The sequence below is a fragment of the Oncorhynchus nerka genome, linkage group LG27 (assembly GCF_034236695.1).
Source record: "Oncorhynchus nerka isolate Pitt River linkage group LG27, Oner_Uvic_2.0, whole genome shotgun sequence".
NCBI lineage: Eukaryota > Metazoa > Chordata > Actinopteri > Salmoniformes > Salmonidae > Oncorhynchus > Oncorhynchus nerka.
In genome coordinates, this window is record NC_088422.1 from 37,300,336 (window position 1) to 37,322,002 (window position 21,667).

At 44.4% G+C, this 21,667-nt stretch overlaps 1 protein-coding gene across 1 annotated transcript; it reads left to right on the plus strand.

Annotated features, from left to right (window-relative positions):
* Positions 1–3,485: 3,485 nt before the first annotated feature.
* On the plus strand, positions 3,486–21,040 carry LOC115111727 (B-cell linker protein-like). The gene is made up of 19 exons (XM_029638079.2): positions 3,486–3,653; positions 6,337–6,362; positions 6,485–6,519; positions 6,705–6,745; positions 6,841–6,934; positions 7,123–7,217; positions 7,321–7,384; positions 10,973–11,083; positions 11,378–11,406; positions 11,619–11,655; positions 11,855–11,933; positions 12,198–12,225; positions 13,017–13,047; positions 13,244–13,349; positions 18,025–18,062; positions 18,596–18,639; positions 18,825–18,893; positions 19,528–19,686; positions 20,131–21,040. Exons 1-19 carry the CDS (start codon positions 3,645–3,647, stop codon positions 20,245–20,247), a joined length of 1,212 nt encoding a protein of 403 aa, XP_029493939.1. The 5' UTR covers positions 3,486–3,644; the 3' UTR covers positions 20,248–21,040.
* Positions 21,041–21,667: the final 627 nt, after the last annotated feature.

A 21,667-nucleotide genomic window follows, 5' to 3' on the forward strand; every position in this document is an offset into this window, starting at 1 on the left:
CAAACAGGCAAAGCGTCAATACAGGACTAAGATCGAATCGTACTACATCGGCTCCGATGCTCGTCAGATGTGGCAGGGGTTGCAAACTATTACAGACTACAAAGGGAAGCACAGCCGAGGGCTGCCCAGTGACACAAGCCTACCAGACGAGCTAAATAACTTTTATGCTCGCTTCGAGGCAAGTAACACTGAAACATGCATGAGAGCATCAGCTGTTCCTGATGACTGTGTGATCACTCTCTCCGGAGCCGATGTGAGTAAGACCTTTAAACAGGTCAAATTTCATAAGGCCGCAGGGCCAGATGGATTACCAGGACGTGAACACAGAGCATGCTCTGACCAACTGGCAAGTGTCTTCACTGACATTTTTAACTTCTCCCTGTCTGAGTCTGTAATACCAACATGTTACAAGCAGACCACCATAGTCCCTGTGCCCAAGAACACTAAGGTAACCTGCCTAAATGACTACCGACCCGTAGCACTCACGTCTGTTGCCATGAAATCCACATCACCAACAAACTAACATGGTCCAAGCACACCAAGACAGTCGTGTGCTCCCCTAAGGAGACTGAAAAGATTTGGCATGGGTCCTCAGATCTTCAAAAGGTTTCACAGCTGCACCATCGAGAGCATCCTGATGGGTTGCATCACTGCCTAGTATGGCAACTGCTCGGCCCCCGACCGCAAGGCACTACAGAGGGTAGTGCGTACGGCCCAGCACATCACCAGGACCTCTATACCAGGAGGTGTCAGAGGAAGGCCCTAAAAATTGTCAAAGACTCCAGCCACCCTAGTCATAGACTGTTCTCTCTGCTACCGCATGGCAAGCGGTACCGGAGTGCAAAGTCTAGGTCCAAGAGGCTTCTAAACAGCTTCTACCCCAAGCCATAAGACTTCTGAATAGCTAATCAAATGTCTACCCAGACTATTTGCTTTGCCAGCCGTCCCACCCTCTTCCACGCTGCTGCTACTCTCTGTTATTATCTTTAATAACTCTACCTACATGTACATATTACCTCAATTACCTTGACACCGCTGCCCCCGCACATTGACTCTGCACTGGTACCCCCTGTATATAGCCCCACTATTGTTATTCACTGCTGCTCTTTTAATTATTTGTTATTCTTATCTCTTACTTTTTGGGGGGAGGTGTTGTCTTAAAACTGCATTGTTGAATAAGGGCTTGTAAGTAAGCATTTCACTGTAAGGTTGTATTCGGTGCATGTGACAAATAACATTTGATTTCATTTCATTTCATGTGACAAGGATTAAAAGGGATTTGCCAGTAGATTGTTGACTTGATTCATGATGATGACTGCTAGCTAAGATTTTGAAAGTATGATGTTGACATGATCAGTCCAATCAAAGCTACTGTACATATAACATGATTTGACATAATTTTATCTGTGTCCAATGACCTTGAGCCTTCTTGGATGTGATCTTCTAATGTAACTCTATGTCAGTACCCAAGTGGCTAGAATTTTCTAGCTCTACCCTTAGACTTGGCCTTGACGTAGTGTCCCCATGAGTGACAGAACGCTGAGCAAAATATGGCGCAACGCTCCATATTTTCTGCTGGCTTGCCCCACCACCACTGAATCACCTGCATTTTGGAGTTGTCTTACTCAAGAAAACAGAAAAGAGACCATGTCTGTATACGGTTTTATTAACTAAATAAATTGGGCGTATTCAGCCCCTTTACTTTCAGTGCAGCAAACTCTCTCCAGAAGTTCAGTGAGGATCTCTGAACGATCCAATGTTGACCTAAATGACTAATGATGAATAACCTGTGTGTAATCAAGTCTCCATATAAATGCACCTGCACTGTGATAGTCTCAGAGGTCCGTTAAAAGCGCAGAGAGCATCATGAAGAACAAGGAACACACCAGGCAGGTCCGAGATACTGTTGTGAAGAAGTTTAAAGCCGGATTTGGATACAAAAAGATTTCCCAAGCTTTAAACATCCCAAGGAGCACTGTGTAAGTGATAATATTGAAATGGAAGGAGTATCAGACCACTGCAAATCTACCACGACCTGGCCGTCCCTCTAAACTTTCAGCTCATACAAGGAGAAGACTGATCAGAGATGCAGCCAAGAGACCCATGATCACTCTGGATGAACTGCAGAGATCTACAGCTGAGGTGGGAGACTCTGTCCATAGGACAACAATCAGTCGTATATTGCACAAATCTGGCCTTTATGGAAGAGTGGCAAGAAGAAAGCCATTTCTTAAAGATATCCATAAAAAGTGTTGTTTAAAGCTTGCCACAAGCCACCTGGGAGACACACCAAACATGTGGAAGTAGGTGCTCTGGTCAGATGAAACCAAAATTGAACTTTTTGGCAACAATGCAAAACATTATGTTTGGCGTAAAAACAACACAGCTCATCACCCTGAACACACCATCCCCACTGTCAAACATGGTGGTGGCAGCATCATGGTTTGGGCCTGCTTTTCTTCAGCAGGGACAGGGAAGATGGTTAAAATTGATGGGAAGATGGATGGAGCCAAATACAGGACCATTCTGGAAGAAAACCTGATGGAGTCTGCAAAAGACCTGAGACTGGGACGGAGATTTGTCTTCCAACAAGACAATGATCCAAAACATAAAGCAAAATCTACAATGGAATGGTTCAAAAATAAACATATCCAGGTGTTAGAATGGCCAAGTCAAAGTCCAGACCTGAATCCAATCGAGAATCTGTGGAAAGAACTGAAAACTGCTGTTCACAAATGCTCTCCATCCAACCTCACTGAGCTCGAGCTGTTTTGCAAGGAGGAATGGGAAAAAATTTCAGTCTCTCGATGTGCAAAACTGATAGAGACATACCCCAAGCGACTTACAGCTGTAATCGCAGCAAAAGGTGGCGCTACAAAGTATTAACTTAAGGGGGCTGAATAATTTTGCACGCCCAATTTTTCAGTTTTTGATTTGTTAAAAAAGTTTGAAATATCCAATAAATGTTGTTCCACTTCATGATTGTGTCCCACTTGTTGTTGATTTTTCACAAAAAAATACACACAATTTTATATCTTTATGTTTGAAGCCTGAAATGTGGCAAAAGGTCGCAAAGTTCAAGGGGGCCGAATACTTTCGCAAGGCACTGTATATATTTTACATTGTTTGCGAACCAATATGTGACACGTATTAATGCCAAAATAACATCTATTTAAAATTTAAAAAATGCTACAAATGCTGCGTTGAAAACAGGTGGGGCTCTACCCCACCTGCCCTGAATGATGGGTCTCCACTGGACTTAGCCTGTTCTCAGAAGTTAAAGTGCGCTCTTCCTTATGCTGCATATAGGACCATACAACTTTACTGATTCAAAAATGTAACTTTAAAATGTATTGAGTTTTTTTGGCGGCAGCCAGGCAACAAGTAGGCCAGGCTGTAAACCAGGTGGCACTTAGCAGTCAGAGTGACGGGGGCGGAATGCAAATGATCAGAGAGAGAGAGATAGAGAGAGATAGAGAGAGAGAGAGAGAGAGAGAGAGAGGCGCATCAGGACTGTTGTAGCTGCTAGCCTAACTGTTCATAGTTCAGTGTTCCTTGTCCCGCTCTTACTCTAATGTGTATTTGCATCTGAGGTCAGCAACAAAGGAATTTCCTCATGAGTTGAGAAGAGAGACTCCAAAATTATGACAATGGTAATGTACAGTTTCAATTTGTTACCTTCTGAAAATAGTCAGACAATGATAGAACATATAAACGTTAGAACATTTAAACTTTGTACAGACGTCTCCTCACTTTGCGTTGATAAAAGGAAATTACACACAGCCCAATAATGTTGCAACAAACGTTGCAACAAATTGTTCAGAAACTTAGAAATACAGTAGTAGGCTACCTTCATTACGGAATGGAGAACTGTGAGGATTGTTATAATGATGAGTCATACAGTTTTACAGTGTTATACAGTGTGGACTTTCACTTTTCGTACAGTGGCTCTGTTGTTGATCAAGTAAACGGTGTCACCTGCTCCCAGTTATTGCTTTCAATTTCTCTGCCTACACAAGCACCCAATATCACACAGCTGTGTAATGCCTAAGATTAGAATGTTTACCAGTCATTAAAATCATTCCCTAAATGAAAGGTTTTCACTGCAACATGTCCATGCGCATTAATAGTCGTTAATGATTTATTTATTTGTTATTAAATGATGATACGTGTAGTGATTGAAAGGGAACAGCTGATGCAGGGCTTGAGATCCATTGGTGTTTTCGGGGGTGTGTGCCGATAATATCTCCTTTCTCCTGAAGTGTACACTCGTTCACTACTTCACACACATTTAAAAGCATAGGATTGACGGGATTGGGCTAGAGAGGGTTTCCACCATATTTCTTATCAGTCATTATCTTTTAAATCAGTGAAGGTAAGTGAAGAAGTGCACACTTTGTGAAGAAGGAGAGATATTGGGATGTGGCCAGAGAGAGCCACAGCCACCTGATCTGTGCCAGAAAGGTGCAGACCTCTTGGAAGAGGTCGCAGTAGCCACGATCACATACTGGGAGGCTATCTGGCCTAGTAGTATGGAAGTCCATGATAGCTAAGGGTTTTGCTTGTACAATAGTAAGGTGCCATGATGTGAAATACAGTGTAAGATAAACCTCTAGAAAATAGTTACCCAATACATGTATGGCTGTACCATTACACTTTACTAGGCAGAACCAGAAGCCAGCACACCTGTGAGCAGCTTAGCATTAGCCAGTGCAACTGCACTGTGCTCTGTCCCTGTTTGCATCAGATACGATTCATAGTCACACGGCCATTTCCCTTTTCTACTGGTAGTTTATGGTCTCCCACGGTCCACAACAATGTCCTTTTCTGTGGTCACTATCACTCTCCCTTGCTTAAAGGGCTAGCTCAGAACACAACCATAAATGTATCCTTTTCATATCATAGATGTTGTCAAGCCGAGCTCATTATTGAACACGTTGCCGGCTCCCTTCTCTAAAATTAGACCGGGATATTCAGACTGGGTGAAAAACAAGAGATTGCTATTTGAAAGGGTTTACGCAGATACTGTTCATTGGATAATGAACATGCATGACAGATTTCAACTCTGCTGCCTGGGACACAAACAATAACAAAGTAAGGAATCCTTCAGCTTACTTGCTGTATTTGCTGTACTTTTATATATTTCGTAATCAACATGTTGCGGTCTTTCTTGGTCTATATACAAACTACTTGAAAGGTAGTTGAGTTATTCAGCTAACAACACTAAACAGGACACGCTAGTGATTTAAGACGTGTCAGGACATGAATATGTTAAAGACGGCGCCTAGGACTGTAACAATGGGGGAAATGATATTCAAAGTAGTGTCGACCTGAGGCATAGATATCAGTTATGACTCATGACATCTTCCTTTCCACTAATTAAACAGACCTACAGCTGGCTAACCATAATGCCAGAGAATCCCTGCAGTCTATAAAGGTTTCATGGAATGATTAGTTGATAGATTGACTGATTCGTTGATTGATAATGACACTGTTTAAGTAATGGGATACAGTAGAACAGAAAATAGATTTGTTTGCTAAAGAGAGACTTTAGCAAAGACCATGTGGGCTGGCTTTGTTCATTATCAATGTTGACGCACAGGATATCTAAACATTAACCAGATGAATCAACTCAAACTGTTCTTCTCTTCCCCCCTCCCATATCCACTCTCCCCGTCTCATTCTCCCCTTTCCCTCCCCCTCTCTATTTCTGGGATCATTTACATCAGTCCTTCCTCTCCTCTCTGACCTGCCATGCTGTGAAAACACAGCCAAGTACACTTCCTGGTTTTAGTCATCTGTTTCATCACAGGGACAGTGTGCCACACATTACAACCTCTATTATCCTCCTCTCCCACATACACACATTGATGTGGCTTCACTAGATCATTTGTCCTTTGTGTAATCATTTGTGTAAATAGTTTATTTCACCTACTAAGGCTAGTATAAAAGACGTCTTGTAGATTGTTGGGACATCTAAATTCTCAATATTCCCCTGTGGTAGTTTGTGATCGTTAGTCATCTTCAAAGTTGTTTCATTCTAATTTATTCTGACCTGAGGTCTTGGCTTTGGATTAAAGCTCTTTTGTCTAGCTTAGTGACCTTCGGAACATAAAGCAGTCATTGACACAGCCTGTGTAGTGGCTCTGATAGCGAGTCTGATGGGAGAGTTAATTACATGTAAATATCTGGGATGGGCCAGACATATAGTGTAACGGCACCGTTTATCGTATGATGTCACACAACCGGTATGAAAACAATATTGTTGAGATTGCATCGTGATTGTGTTCGTGTGTGTGCTACAGACTTCACAGTCAATTCTGTTTCCTTTTTCAGAGTTTCTTTGGAAAATTGAAGAACCTGTAAGTAGCCTACAGTGTAGATAAACGTTTTGCTCTTCAGTCTTATATGCCTTCCTCTGGCCAGAAACATAAGCCACTGACATGACACAGCACGCAAGTAACATCTCTCTTTTTCATTACAGACACAGTGGGCCTCCAGCTCCACCCAAAAGAATAGGTGAGCCTTCAGGAAATCCCTCATATTATGCTCGTTGTTATAGGGATCCTCTATATGGAAGTTCTAATGTGATGTGCTTCTTCTGCTCTCTCCCTCGTCGCTCTACCTCTCCTCTCCCCAATTTCTCTCTCTCTTTCTCCATCCCCTTTCTCTACTTTCTCTCTGTCTCTATTGATTTGTTTCAGAGAACAATGCGGGGTATGGTGGCTGGCCAGAAGACGAGTTTGTAAGTAGAAAAACACACATACACACGGCCCAGACTGACACGCCAATAGATATTTTGTTGAGAGGTCCTGTGTGGTCTTCTTGTGTGTATCACAGGACGATGAGGATGGGAACACATATGAGGCTCCCCCCTGTGAGCGACCGGCCATGAAGGTTCCTCCCAGACATGTGGAGGAGAACGTCTATTTAGGTAACACCACCACTGTAGACTATCCTTCTCATTTGAGATTAGCTGAAATCTGACTTTCATGGAAAGTATGCATTGATGCCAATGGGAGTTTGGTGCGTGGATCTCAAGTTATAATTTGTACGTAATGTTTTGAGGTGTGTTTTTATGTGAAAACACCATTTTCTTGTTGCTGTTTTTGTGTTCCACAGATAGTTCTTCAGAGAGGTCCAATCGTGTTCTTCCCAAAAGGCAGGCAGCTCCACCCCCAAGGCCAGCCAAGATGGCGCCCATGGGCAAAGCATCGGTAAACTATCAGAGTATCAATGCCCATGCCTATCTCTGGCTAGCCTGTCTCTGTGTGTCTGCATACCTTTAGTGTTATTTAATGTTGTCTTTCCCCTCTATAGAAACAGCAGCCTCACCATCAGCCTGACCCTGAGGAGTTCTACATCGACCCCAACACCAAGAAACGTGAGACACCTCTCTCTAACCCCGTCTTTCTATCCTCCTCTCTCTATCATCTTCTCTCCATCCTCCCCTCTCTATCCTCCTCTCTCCATCTTCTTCTCTCTATCCTCCTCTCTCTATCTTCTTCTCTCTATCTTTGTCTCTCTATCCTCCTCTCTATCATCTTCTCTCTATCCTCCCCTCTCTATCCTCCTCTCTCTATCTTCTTCTCTCTATCCTCTTCTGTCTATCCTCCTCTCTCTATCTTCTTCTCTCAATCTTCTTCTCTCTATCCTCCTCTATCTTCTTCTCTCTATCCTCTTCTGTCTATCCTCCTCTATCTTCTTCTCTCTATCCTCTTCTGTCTATCCTCCTCTCTCTCTATCATCTTCTGTCTATCCTCCTCTCTCTATCCTCCTCTCTCTATCCTCCCCTCTCTCTATCCTCTTCTCTCTATCCTCTTCTCGCTATCCTCCTCTCTCTATCCTCCCCTCTCTCTATCCTCCCCTCTCTCTATCCTCTTCTCTCTATCCTCCCCTCTCTCTATCCTCCCCTCTCTCTATCCTCCCCTCTCTCTATCCTCCCCTCTCTCTATCCTCTTCTCTCTATCCTCTTCTCTCTATCCTCTTCTCGCTATCCTCCTCTCTCTATCCTCCTCTCTCTATCCTCCTCTCTCTCTATCCTCTTCTCTCTATCCTCTTCTCGCTATCCTCCTCTCTCTATCCTCCTCTCTCTATCCTCCCCTCTCTCTATCCTCCCCTCTCTCTATCCTCCCCTCTCTCTATCCTCTTCTCTCTATCCTCCCCTCTCTCTATCCTCCCCTCTCTCTATCCTCTTCTCTCTATCCTCCCCTCTCTCTATCCTCCCCTCTCTCTATCCTCTTCTCTCTATCATCCTCTCTCTCTATCCTCCCCTCTCTCTATCCTCTTCTCTCTATCCTCTTCTCGCTATCCTCCTCTCTCTATCCTCCTCTCTCTATCCTCCCCTCTCTCTATCCTCTTCTCTCTATCCTCTTCTCGCTATCCTCCTCTCTCTATCCTCTTCTTTCTACCCTCCTCTCTGTCCTCTTCTCTCTATCCTCCCCTCCCTGTCCTCCTTTCTGTATTATCTTCTCTCTATCATTCTTTCCCTATGATCTTCTCTCTATCATCCTTTCTCTATTATCTTCTCTCTATCATCCTTTCTCTATTATCTTCTCTCTATCATCCTTTCTCTATCCTTCTTTCTCTATCCTTCTTTCTCTATCCTCCTCTCTCTATCCTCATTTCTCTATCCTCCCCTCTATGTCCTCCTCTCTCTATCATCTTCTCTATCCTCCTCTCTTTATCCTCCCCTCTCTCTATCCTCCCCTGTCTCTATCTCTATCCTCCTCTCTGTCCTCTTCTCTATATCCTCCCCTCTCTCAATCCTCTTCTCTCCATCCTCCTTTCTCTATCCTCCCCTCTCTATCCTCCTCCCTCTATCCTCTTTGTCCAGGACATGCAAGTTTCAAGTGTTATTAGTCGTATGTATGGTATACACTGTCCAAAGAAATGCATACTTGCAGGTTTTTTCTCTCGACAATACAAGGATAATAAGAAATAATAAAAGATACTAATACATACATAAAGTAAATGGCTCAGTAGAATAGAATAAAGATTTTAGCATAAGTATGATACAGGTGTTTAGAGGAAAGGGATTCAGCTGCAAGTGTTTAACTTGTTTAACTTGTGCAACTTGTGCAGAATTTCTTCAGCCTCCTGAGGTTGAAAAGGCGCTGCTGCGCCTTCTTCACACGCTGTCTGTGTGGGTGAACCATTTCAGTTTGTCCGTGATGTGTACGCCGAGGAACTTAAAACTTTCCACCTTCTCCACTACTGTCCCGTCGATGTGGATAGGGGGCTGCTCCCTCTGCTGTTTCCTGAAGTCCACGATCATCTCCTTTGTTTTGTTGACATTGAGTGTGAAGTTATTTTCCTGAAACCACACTCCGAGGGCCCTCACCTCCTCCCTGTAGGCCGTCTCGTCATTGTTGGTAATCAAGCCTACCACTGTAGTGTCGTCTGCAAACTTGATGATTGAGTTGGATGCCCTTGTGGTGCCCCAGTGTTGAGGATCAGCAGGGTGGAGATGTTGTTACCTACCCTCACCACCTGGGGGTGGCCCGTCAGGAAGTCCAGGACCCAGCTGCAAAGAGTTTAATGACGAGTTTGGAGGGTACTATGGTGGTAAATGCTGAGCTGTAGTCGACGAACAGCATTCTTACATAGGTATTCCTCTTGTCCAGATGGGTTAGGGCAGTGTGCAGTGTGATTGTGATTGCGTCGTCTGTGGACCTATTGGGGCGGTAAGCAAATTGGAGTGGGTCTAGGGTGTCAGGTAGGGTGGAGGTGATATGGTCCTTGACTAGTCTCTCAAAGCACTTCATGATGACGGAAGTGAGTGCTACGGGGCGATAGTCATTTAACTCAGTTACCTTCACTTCATTGGGAACAGGAACAATGGTGGCCCTCTTGAAGCATGTGGGAACAACAGACTGGGATAAGGATTGATTGAATATGTCCGTAAACACAACAGCCAGCTGGTCTGCACATGCTCTGAGGACGCGGCTGCGGATGCCGTCTGGGCCGGCAGCCTTGCGAGGGTTAACACGTTTAAATGTTTTACTCATGTTGGTTGCAGTGAGGGAGAGCCCGCAGGTTTTGGTAGCGAGCCGTGTCAGTGGCACTGTGTTGTTCTCAAAGTAAGCAAAGAAGTTGTTTAGTTTGTCTGGGAGCAAGACATCGTGGTCCGTGATTGACTGTAGACCCGGCCACATACCTCTCGTGTCTGAGCCGTTGAATTGCAACTACTTTGTCTCTATACTGACGCTTAGCTTGTTTGATTGCCTTGAGGAGGGAATAGCTACACTGTTTGTATTCGGTCATGTTTCCGGTCATCTTGCCCTGATTAAAAGCAGTGGATGCACTTGCTAATAAACTCGCTCACCAAATCAGCTTATTCATCAATGTTATTGTCGGACACTATGCGGAACATATCTCAATCCACATGATCGAAGCAATCTTGAAGCGTGGAATCCGATTATTCAGACCAGCATTGAACAGACCCGAGTCTAGTAGCAGCAGTTGTGATGTGTGTGTAGCCTGAATATGTGTGTGGATGTGTGTATGTCTGTGTGGGTGTGTGAGTGAGTGAGTGCATGTGTGCTAATGTGTGGAGAATCAGAGCAGGCGGTCAATCCAGTTCAAGTGTTCAGCAGTCTGATGGCTTGTAGATAGAAACTGTCTCTGAGCCTGTTGGTATCCGACCTCATGGTCCGATAACGTCTGCTCGACAGTAAGGGAGTGAACAGCTCTTGGCTGGGGTGTGTGGGGTCCTTGATGATGCCGCGGGCCTTCCTCAGGCACCGTTTCGAATAAATGTCCTGGATGGGTGGGAGTTTATCCTATATGATGATTGTGTATTTTAAATGTGGATATGAATTGTGCCCTATACATAGATATGAATGTTGATTGATGAAAAGGTGTAAAAGTTCATATAATTCTTGAGGCATGTAATTGTACAGGAGAATTAACTTAAACAAACGAGTAAGTTAAGTTTGAGATGGTCAAGCTTCCCTCTCTCTCTCTCTAGCTCCTGAGGTAGACAGGAAGGAGAAGCCAGGGAAAAGGTCTACTCCTAAGAAGTCTGCCCCTCCCCCTTCCCGCCCTGCCCCTGCTCCCACCCCTCCCCCTGCAGAGGAAGGTAAACGCTACAGTTATAGGTCTAGTTTCTGCCCGACTAGTAATTTAGGTGCAAGCAGTGCATTGCATCAACCATTGGTTGCATTCCAAGTCATCGACTGTGCATAGCTGATATGTTAAATACCTATCCAGTTGTTGTAAGATCTGGCATGCATCTGCAATGTAGTCGTGCAGGATCTCGACCAATAGTCAGACCCTGGAACCCTGATAGGACATTGGTGTGCTATTACATCAAGTCACCACTAGAGGGATGTGTGATTCTGCAACAGCATCAGCCTCTGTTTTCTCTTTGCAGATGTCTACCTGGATCCTAATGAAGGACAGGTGAGCCCAACACATCGTTAACAGACAGAGCCTCACCCCTAACTCCAACCCCCAAACCGTAGCCTTCTAATCCGCTGTACCCTTTTAACACATTCTTGATGGACAATCAGTATATTCATAGTTCCATAGGGCCATGAGATGTCTGGTCTCTGGACAATTTCTAATTCGGCCAGAGAGAGGTGATTAATATGCGTGTTGTGTCTCTGTTTCAGGCAGACAGTGATGACCTGTATCTGGAGCCCACAGCAGGTCAGTTACTCCTGTAGAACCACTAATACAGCCTCAGTGTCAATGCATTTATACTGAGGTTTTGACTAGATAATATATTTTATATGAGATAAAGAGACAGGACATGAATTCCAAATTATTGAAGAAAAAACGTATTTATCTTATTTTGAGAGAAAAGAATCCTTGGCACTGTCAAGAATAAGTACTCCTGTTTCTCCAGCTTGCCCCCCTGCTCCTCGCGGGCCCATAAGGATGCCCCTCCTACCCAAGACAGCAATTGCCCCTCCCCCCATGCCCATGTGAGTACACCTGTCAAGACACGAGATGAAAAATGCACAAACTCATCTTGGTGTAATTTAGGTGTATATCACCACTTCCATTCTTTTCATAGTTATGCAAATGCATAACTGAATTGACTGGGTTAAACTGGCCTTGACACCATCCCTGAAACCAGTGCCATTCTATATCAGGAGAGAAGCCATGTTATTGTTTTTGAGTTTTATTGTTTGACATGCGATATCAGCTCAATCCCATCATGTATGTCTGTCTGTCTTTCTCTGTAGAAAACCTCCAGTACCCAGAGCCAAGTCGGTGAGTTTCTCCATGGTTCACACATGATTTAACACACTACGGGCACATGATTTAACACACTACGGGCACATGATTTAACACACTACGGGCACATTATTTAACACACTACGGGCACATGATTTAACACACTACGGGCACATGATTTAACCCACTACCGGCACATGATTTAACACACTACGGGCACATGATTTAACACACTACGGGCACATGATTTAACACACTACGGGCACATTATTTAACACACTACGGGCACATGATTTAACACACTACGGGCACATGATTTAACACACTACGGGCACATTATTTAACACACTACGGGCACATGATTTAACACACTACGGGCACATGATTTAACACACTACGGCACATGATTTAACACACTACGGGCACATGATTTAACACACTACGGGCACATGATTTAACACACTACGGGCACATGATTTAACACACTACGGGCACATGATTTAACACACTACGGGCACATGATTTAACACACTACGGGCACATGATTTAACACACTACGGGCACATTATTTAACACACTACGGGCACATGATTTAACACACTACGGGCACATGATTTAACACACTACGGGCACATGATTTAACACACTACGGGCACATTATTTAACACACTACGGGCACATGATTTAACACATCACAACACTGGCCGGTTTCTAACACAGAATTTGCCTATTTCAGAGATTCTCCCCTGAACATGTTTTTTAGTGCAGGAGTGTAGGCCTTATCTGTGTCCACATTTGAATGAGTTTCACACTTTCCTGCATTCCAGAGTTCTCTACTGGTCAGTGAGGCAAAGACAGGTAAGTGACACTACATTCTGTCTGACTAAAAATAGATGGATCATGATGATAATGTCTGCATCCCAAATGGCCTGTTCCCTACATGCACTACTTTTGATCAGAGCCCTACATTGGGAACTGAGTGCCATTGGGAACACAACCATGAAGTGAAAATGCAGAACCTGGTCCATTGCTGTGTTTCTGTGACCCTCCCCAGCTCCTCCACCTGATGTGAAACGCTCCACGTTCCCTGGCAAGCTGCCCCCACCCACCCCAGGCATCAAACCCCCCCTCCCTGCATCCCTAAAGGAACCCAAACCCAGGTGAGGCTTTGGAACACAGACACTCTCACAGCACTATACATGTACACACTGGATGAGACCACGCTATACGCTGCAAGAACATACAGTACATGTTTTACATGTGTTAAACATGTGATGCAGGTTCATGCTTTATGAACTTTCAGTCCTGTACAAGCAGCAACAGTCAAACACATGGATACCACTTAGTATGGCCTGATAACGATTTCCATTCTGTTGAGGTCTATAAAGAGGATCTTATGTTTGAAGTGTTAAGATGGCGCCGAATAGGATGACTGACGTTTTACTGGCTCCTAACCAACTGTACTATTTTTTTAGTTTTTTTGTATTGTCTGTAACTTATTTTGTACATAATGTTGCTGCTACCGTCTCTTATGACCGAAAATAACTTCTGGACATCAGAACAGCGATTATTCACCTCGAACTGGATGAAGCTTTTTCCTTTAACGAGTCCGATGAGAAGGTTATACTGCTCTCCCGGGAACAGGCCCACATCCCCATAAATTGTGTGAAGAAAAGACGAAGGAAAGGGGGGCGCAGGTCAGGCTGCCTTCTGAGAATCCGTAGGCAAGCGAGTAAACTCCCACTGCCATCCGTTCTACTGGCTAACATGCAATCATTGGAAAATCAAAATTGATGACCTACGATTACGACTATCCTACCAACGGGACATTAAAAACTGGAATATCTTATGTTTCACCGAGTCGTGGCTGAACGACCACAGCGATAATATAGAGCTGGCGGGATTTTCCATGCACCAGCAGAATATAGATGAAGCTTTGTCTGGTAAGACGAGGGGTGAGGGTGTGTGTCTTTTTGTCAATAACAGCTGGTGCGTGATGTTAAATATGAAATAAATCTCGAGGTATTGCTCGCCTGAGGTAGAGTACCTTATGATAAGCTGTAGACCAGACTATCTACCAAGAGAGTTCTCATCTATATCATTCGAAGCTGTCTATTTGCCACCACAGACCGATGCTGGCACTAAGACAGCAACTCAACCAACTCTATAAGGCCATAAGCAAGCAAGAAAATGCTCAATCAAAAGCAGAGCTGCTATTAGCTGGGGACTTTAATACAGGCAAACTTAAGTCAGTTTTACAAAAATTTTACCAGCATGTCATATGTGCAACCAGAGGAAAAAAACCTCTAGACCACCTTTACTCTACACACAGAAATGCATACAAAGCTCTCCCCCGCCCTCCATTTGGCAAATCTGACCATAATTCTAGCCTCCTGATTCCTGCTTATTAGCAAAAACAAAAGCAGGAAGTACCAGTGACCTGGTCAGATGACGCGAATGCTACGGTACAGGACTGTTTTGCTAGCACAGACTGGAATATGTTCCGGGATTCATCCAATGACATTGAGGTGTATACACCTCAGTCATCAGCTTCATCAATAAGTGCATCAACGACTTCGTCCCCACTGTGACCGTGCGTACATATCCCAACCAGAAGCCATGGATTGCAGGCAACATCCGCAGCGAGCTAAAGGCTAGAGCTGGTGCTTTCAATGAGCGGGACACTAACCCGGATGCTTATAAGAAGTCCCGCTATGCCCTCAGACGAACCATCAAACAGGCAATACAGGATTAAGAATCCTACTACACCTACTACACCTTTAAACAGGTCAACATTTAATCTCTCTCTGACCCAGTCTATAATACCTAAACTCAGCAAAAAAAGAAACATAAACTTTTTCAGGACCCTGTTAATGAACATGCACCTGTGGAACGGTCGTTAAGACACTAACAGCAATTAAGGGCAGAGTTATGAAAGTTTAGGACACTAAAGAAGCCTTTCTACTGACTCTGAAAAACATCAAAAGAAAGATGCCCAGGGTCCCTGCTCATCTGTGTGAACATGCCTTAGGCCTGCAGATGTGGCCAGGGCAATAAATTGCAATGTCCGTACTGCTGATCGTCCTCGTAGTGGCAGACCACGTGTAACAATGCCTGAACAGGATCGGTACATCTGAACATCACACTTGCAGGACAGGTACAAGATGGCAACAACAACTGCCCGAGTTACACCAGGAATGCACAAACCCTCCATCAGTGCTCAAACTGTCCGCAATAGGCTGAGAGAGGCTGAACTGAGGGCTTGTAGGCCTGTTGTAAGGCAGGTCCTCACCTAACATGACCGGCAACAACGTTGCCTATGTGCACAAACCCACCGTCTCTGGACCAGACAGGACTGGCAAAAAGTGCTCTTCACTGACGAGTCGCGGTTTTGTCTCACCAGGGGTGATGATCGGATTTGTGTTTATCATCGAAGGAATGAGCGTTACACCAAGGCCTGTACTCTGGAGAGGGATCGATTTGGAGGTGGAGGGTCCATCGTGGTATGCGGCGGTATGTCACAGCATCATCGGACTGAGCTTGTTGTCATTGCAGGAAATCTCAACGTTGTGTTACAAGGAAGACATCCTCCTCCCTCATGTGGTACCCTTCCTGCAGGCTCATCCTGACATGACCCTCCAGCATGACAATGCCACTAGCCATACTGCTCATTCTGTGCGTGATTTCCTGCAAGACAGGAATGTCAGTGTTCTGCCATGGCTAGCGAAGAGGCCAGATCTCAATGCCATTGAGCACGTCTGGGACCTGTTGGATAATAGGGTGAGGGCTAGGGTCATTCCCCCCCAGAAATGTACGGGAACTTGCAGGTGCCTTGGTGGAAGAGTGGGGTAACATCTCACAGCAAGAACTGGCGAAGCTGGTGCAGTCCATGAGGAGGAGATGCACTGCAGTACTTAATGCAGCTGGTGGCCACACCAGATACTGACTGTTACTTTTGATTTTGACCCCCCCTTTGTTCAGAGACACATTATTCCATTTCTGTTAGTCACATGTCTGTGGAACTTGTTCAATTTATGTCTCAGTTGTTGAATCTTGTTATGTTCATCCAAATATTTACACATGTTACGTTTGCTGAAAATAAACGCAGTTGACAGTGAGAGAACGTTTCTTTTTTTGCTGAATTTACATGTTTCAAGCAGACCACCATATTCCATGTGCCAAAGGTAGCGAAGGTAACCTGCCTAAATGATTACCGCCCCGTAGCACTCACGTCGGTAGCCATGAAGTGCTTTGAAAGTCTGGTCATGGCTCACATCAACAACATCTTCCCGGATACCCTAGACCCACTCCAATATAGCCTCAACAGATCCACAGATGACGCAATCTTAATCGCACTCCACACTGCACTTTCTCACCTGGACAAAAATAACACCTATGTGAGAATGCTGTTCATTGACTACAACTCAGCATTCAACACAATAGTGCCCACGAAGCTCATCACTAAGCTAAGGACCCTGGGACTAAACACCTCCCTCTGCAACTGGATTCTGGACTTCCTGGCGGGCCGCCCCCAGGTGGTAAGGGTAGGCAACAACACATCTGCCACAGTGATCCTCAACACTGGGGCCCCTCAGGGGTGTGTACTTAGTCCCCTCCTGTACTCCCTGTTCACCCACGACTGTCTTGCCAAACATGACTCCAACACCATCATTAAGTTTGCTGACAACACAACAGTGGTAGGCCTGATCACAGACAACGATGAGACAGCCTATAGGGAGGAGGTCAGAGAACTGGCAGTGTGGTGCCAGGCCAACAACCTCTCCCTCAATGTGAGCAAGACAAAGGAGCTGATTGTGGACTACAGGAAAAGGTGGGCCGAACAGGCCCCTTTTAACATCAACTGTAGTGGAGCGGGTCGAGAGTTTCAAGTTTCTTGGTGTCCACATCACCAACAAGCTCTCATGGTCCAAACACACCAAGGCAGTCGTGAAGAGGGCACGACAAAACCTTTTCCCCCACAGGAGACTGAAAAGATTTGGCATGGGTCCCCAGATCATCAACAAGTTCTTTAGCTGAACCATCGAGAGCATCCTGACCGGTTGCATCACCGCCTGGTATGGCAACTGCTCAGCATCTGACGGTAAGGCGCTACAGAGGGTATTGCGTACAGCCCAGGACATCACTGGGGCCAAGCTTCCTGCCATCCAGGACCTATATAATAGGCGGTGTCAGAGGAAAGCCCATAAAATTGTCAGAGACTCCAGTCACCCAAGTCATAGACTGTTCTCTCTGCTACCGCACGGGAAGCGATACTGGAGCGCCAAGTCTTGGACCAAAAGCCTCCGTAACAGCTTCTACTCCCAAGCCATAAGACTGCTGAACAATTAATCAAACGGCCACCGGACTATTTACATTGAACCCCCCCATTTGTTTTGTACACTGCTGCTACTTGCTGTTTATTATCTACGCATAGTCACTTCACCCCTACCTACATGTACAAATGACCTCTAACCTGTACCCCCGCACACTAACTCTGTACCGGTACCCCCTGTATATAGCTTTGTTATTGTTATGTTATTGTATTACTTTTGATTATTTTTCACTTCAGTTTATTTGGTAAATATTTCCTTAACTCTTCTTGAACTGCACTGTTGGTTAAGGGCTTGTAAGTAAGCATTTCACCTTAAGTTCTACACTTGTTGTATTCGGTGCATGTGACAAATAAAGTTTGATTTGTGATAACTTAGCTAAGTCATTGAAGTATGAAGGCCTACTGTTCTTGTGTATTCAATGTTGTTGTAGCCACAGGCCTATACCGCTCATCTATTATAGTAAGCATGTTGGCTAACATTGGACCTGTTGTCTGTGTTGCAGCCCCCCTCCCCCGCCCATTATAGACACTACCGCAGCAGGTAAGAGCATGCTGGGAACAGGACCAGTTTTGGGTCACAGCTGAAGGATAGAAAGCCATAGAAATGGAAATAAAGGATGTGTGGAACTCTGAAATGCTCCAACTGTGGTTTGCTAATCAGAGTGAAGGACATCCTTAATTTCTTTACATTTGTGTTGTTTTTCTGTCCACATAATATGAACATGTTGGAGGTGCATATTGTTCATTTTTCATTACCTATGTGAATTGGAAGCCATTTTCATTATAACATAATTATAACTTGTTTAACCCCGTCATCTAGGGTGACTGTGGCTACTGTCAGCAGTGCTGTCCAGCATACTTGTGGCCTTGATTGTAACTACATGCTTTATTTTGAATAGACTGTAGAGCAGGGTTTCCTAGACTTGGTCCTGCACCCCCGCCCCCAGCTGTGGAGTGCTAGGGCAAAACCCAGACCATGCACCCAGGGGAGGGGGCAGGACCATGTTTGGGAAACCCTGCTGTAGAGCACTTTACACGTTGGTCAACAACTCATTATTTCTCTCTATGCCAAAGTTTCTCCCTCTGGTATGAAGACAACCATGCAGGCAGGAAAGGAGGTATGTGCCTTCCACTCTCATACTGTACCTCTCATGTAACCATGCATAATACCGTGTTCAAGTGCTACAAATGTTGCTGCAAACCTTAGTTAAATGGTGATATACCTGAAGTCTGGGGTATCCTTGGATATAACTGTGGTGGCAGGCAGTGGAGTGCGTCATAGAGAACTGTGGTAATGTTACAGGAGAAAGAGTGGTTCGCTGGAAACTGCAATAGAAAGACTGCTGAGGACCTCTTAATGCAGATCAACAAGGTGGGATACACACACCGGAGATGAGCAGACACACACACAAATGCAAGCAAATACACACACACACACACACACACACACACAGTTCTTGAAGTACCATATAAAAGAAAAACTGAAAATTACTTAGAGGTAAAGAATCCCCAGCTCTGAAGGACCTGGCCAATGTGATTCCTGAATCAATATGATTAGTTATAGTTAGTTAGCCAGTATTCCTCAACAGTGAATCAATACTTCATTGATCTATTAGCCTGGTCCTCTGTGGTTCTCTCCCCTCCTCTCTATATGTTGCTCAGTAGCTGCTGATGTTTTGTGATTATGTGTTATAATGCTGCTGGTTATATGAGCGTATCTGTCTCTGGCCCTTTGTCTTTACTAACACAGCCGACCTGTTTCATTTCACGCTGAAATAGACAAGTAACGATGTGAGAGTAATCTCGATCATAACTCTCCTTTATTTGACTGTGTGTGTGTAGCCTCGGGTTACAGCTGACACATACACACACTATCACTGAGTCTGATTCATCTATGCTCATTCAAAGACCCTGTGGGTTTTGATACTGATATCCATTCTCCCCTCCCTCCCTCCCTCCGCTCCCGCGGCCTATTCCTCCCCCCTCTCTCCCTCTCCCTCTTGTAGGACGGGGCATTCCTGATACGTCACAGTTCAGCCCAGAACGCCCGTCAGCCCTACACACTGGCTGTCCTATACAGACAGAAGGTCTATAACATCCCCATCCGCTTTCTGGAGGAGACACGCGGCTACGCCCTCGGAAAGGAGGGCAAGAAGAACGAGGAGGTGAAAAGACGGGGGGGGGTAGAGTGCTAAACAAGGGGTAAAATAATGAATCGGTGAAAGAGAATGGGAGGATGAGGACGAGAGTGTTGAGATGGGGGACACAGAAAGAGAGAGCGAGAAAGAGAGGGGGAAATGAAAATGTGAGAGGGTAGAGAGGAGGAGAAGAGAGGGATAAGGAGAGGGGAAAAGACAGAGGCCACAGGAGGAAAGGAGGATTTGCAAAAAGAATTTGCAAAGGGAGAATGTGGGGGGAAAAGAATGAAGAGGTCAGGTGGGATAGAGGGGGGATGTGGGAGGAACGGAGGATGTGTGGAAAAGAGATGAAGGAATGCAACTTAGTACTGTACTGTAACCTCTGCAATAACTATACTGTAGTAACTCTCTCTCCCTTTCTCTCTCTCTCTCTTCCCCTCGCTACTCCCTCCCTCCATCTCTCTCTCATAGTTTTTCAGTAGTCTCCAGGAGATCATCTCTCACCACAAGAATAACCAACTGCTGCTGATCGATAGCAAGAGTCAGGCCAAGCACACCACGTATCTCACCCATCCAGCCCATCCATAAACTACATTATCCATAACCCACACACAATATATATCGCCTGACAAACTACACTACACTACTATAGGGTGGCAGGTAGCCTAGCGGTTAGAGCGTTGGGCCAGTAACTGAAATGTCGCTGATTTGAATACCTGAGTCGATAAGGTGAAAAATCGGTCAATGTGCCCTTGAGCAAGGCACCTAATTTGCTCCAGGGCCGCCGTGCTACTTTTGCTGACCCTGTAAAAAAAAACACATCACTGCACCTGTACATTTCACTTCTCTGTATGTGACAATAAAACAAAACAAAATTCATAACTCACAGAAATGTGTATCTCACCTACACCAGCCCATTCATAAAGTACATTAAATGCTACCATTAATAACTAAATACATTTGATAACTTGGAAATACTACCTTCAATCGTCATGTTCCTCACCACAAGATATCCATTACAAACCCTCGTTTTTGTTTTGTGATGAAAATGGCTAGAAGTGTACATATTACCGTATATCTGTGTACTGTATGTGTTTGTGTGTAAGTATGCTGTAATTATGTCTGTATGACTTTATTAACCTATTTTTGATTTAAATTAGATTAATTTTAAAATGCTTGCACCTGAATAGAGTAGTGTGTAGTCTATGAAAAGGTATATTCAATACCTCATTCTTGCTCTGAGTCTTTATGCAGTGCTTGTTTCAGTGAGTGATGGGGAATTCAATTTTGTGTCTACACCTGTGTTGTGACTGAATACTGTGTAAGTGGGCCATCTGTAAGTTTCTATTTATATAATAATAAGGTCTGAAATGTTTTGAAATCCTGTTTGTGTTTTATCATTTTGTTGTATTTGCAACACAACAGCGTGAATGGCATTTATTTCCCTCAAAGTTGAAGTTGTTAGTTTAGATCTCCATAAATGCAAGGATTCACTAATTCCACAAATTAACTTTCAAGAAGGCACACCTGTTAATTGAAATGCATTCCAGGTGTCTACCTCATGAAGCTGGTTGAGAGAATGCCAAGAGTGTGCAAAGCTGCCATCAAGGCAAAGGGTGGCTATTTGAAGAATCTCAAATATAAAATATATTTTGATTTCTTTAACACTTTTTTGGTTACTACATGATTCCATATGTGTTATTTAATAGTTTTGATGTCTATACTATTATTCTACGATGTAGAAAATAGTAAAATTAAGAAAAACCCTTGAATGAGTAGGTGTTCTAAACTACAGGTAACTGCCAAAATAAAGGAAACACCAACATAAAGTGTCAATAAGGCATTGGGTCACCACAAGCCAGTACAGCTTCAATGCACCTTGGCATGAATTCTACAAGTGTCTGGAACTCTATTGGAGGGATGTGACACCATTCTTCCACGAGAAATTGTTGATGTTGGTGGAAAACTCCATAAGTGTTAAATTGGGTTGAGAACTGGTGACTGAGAC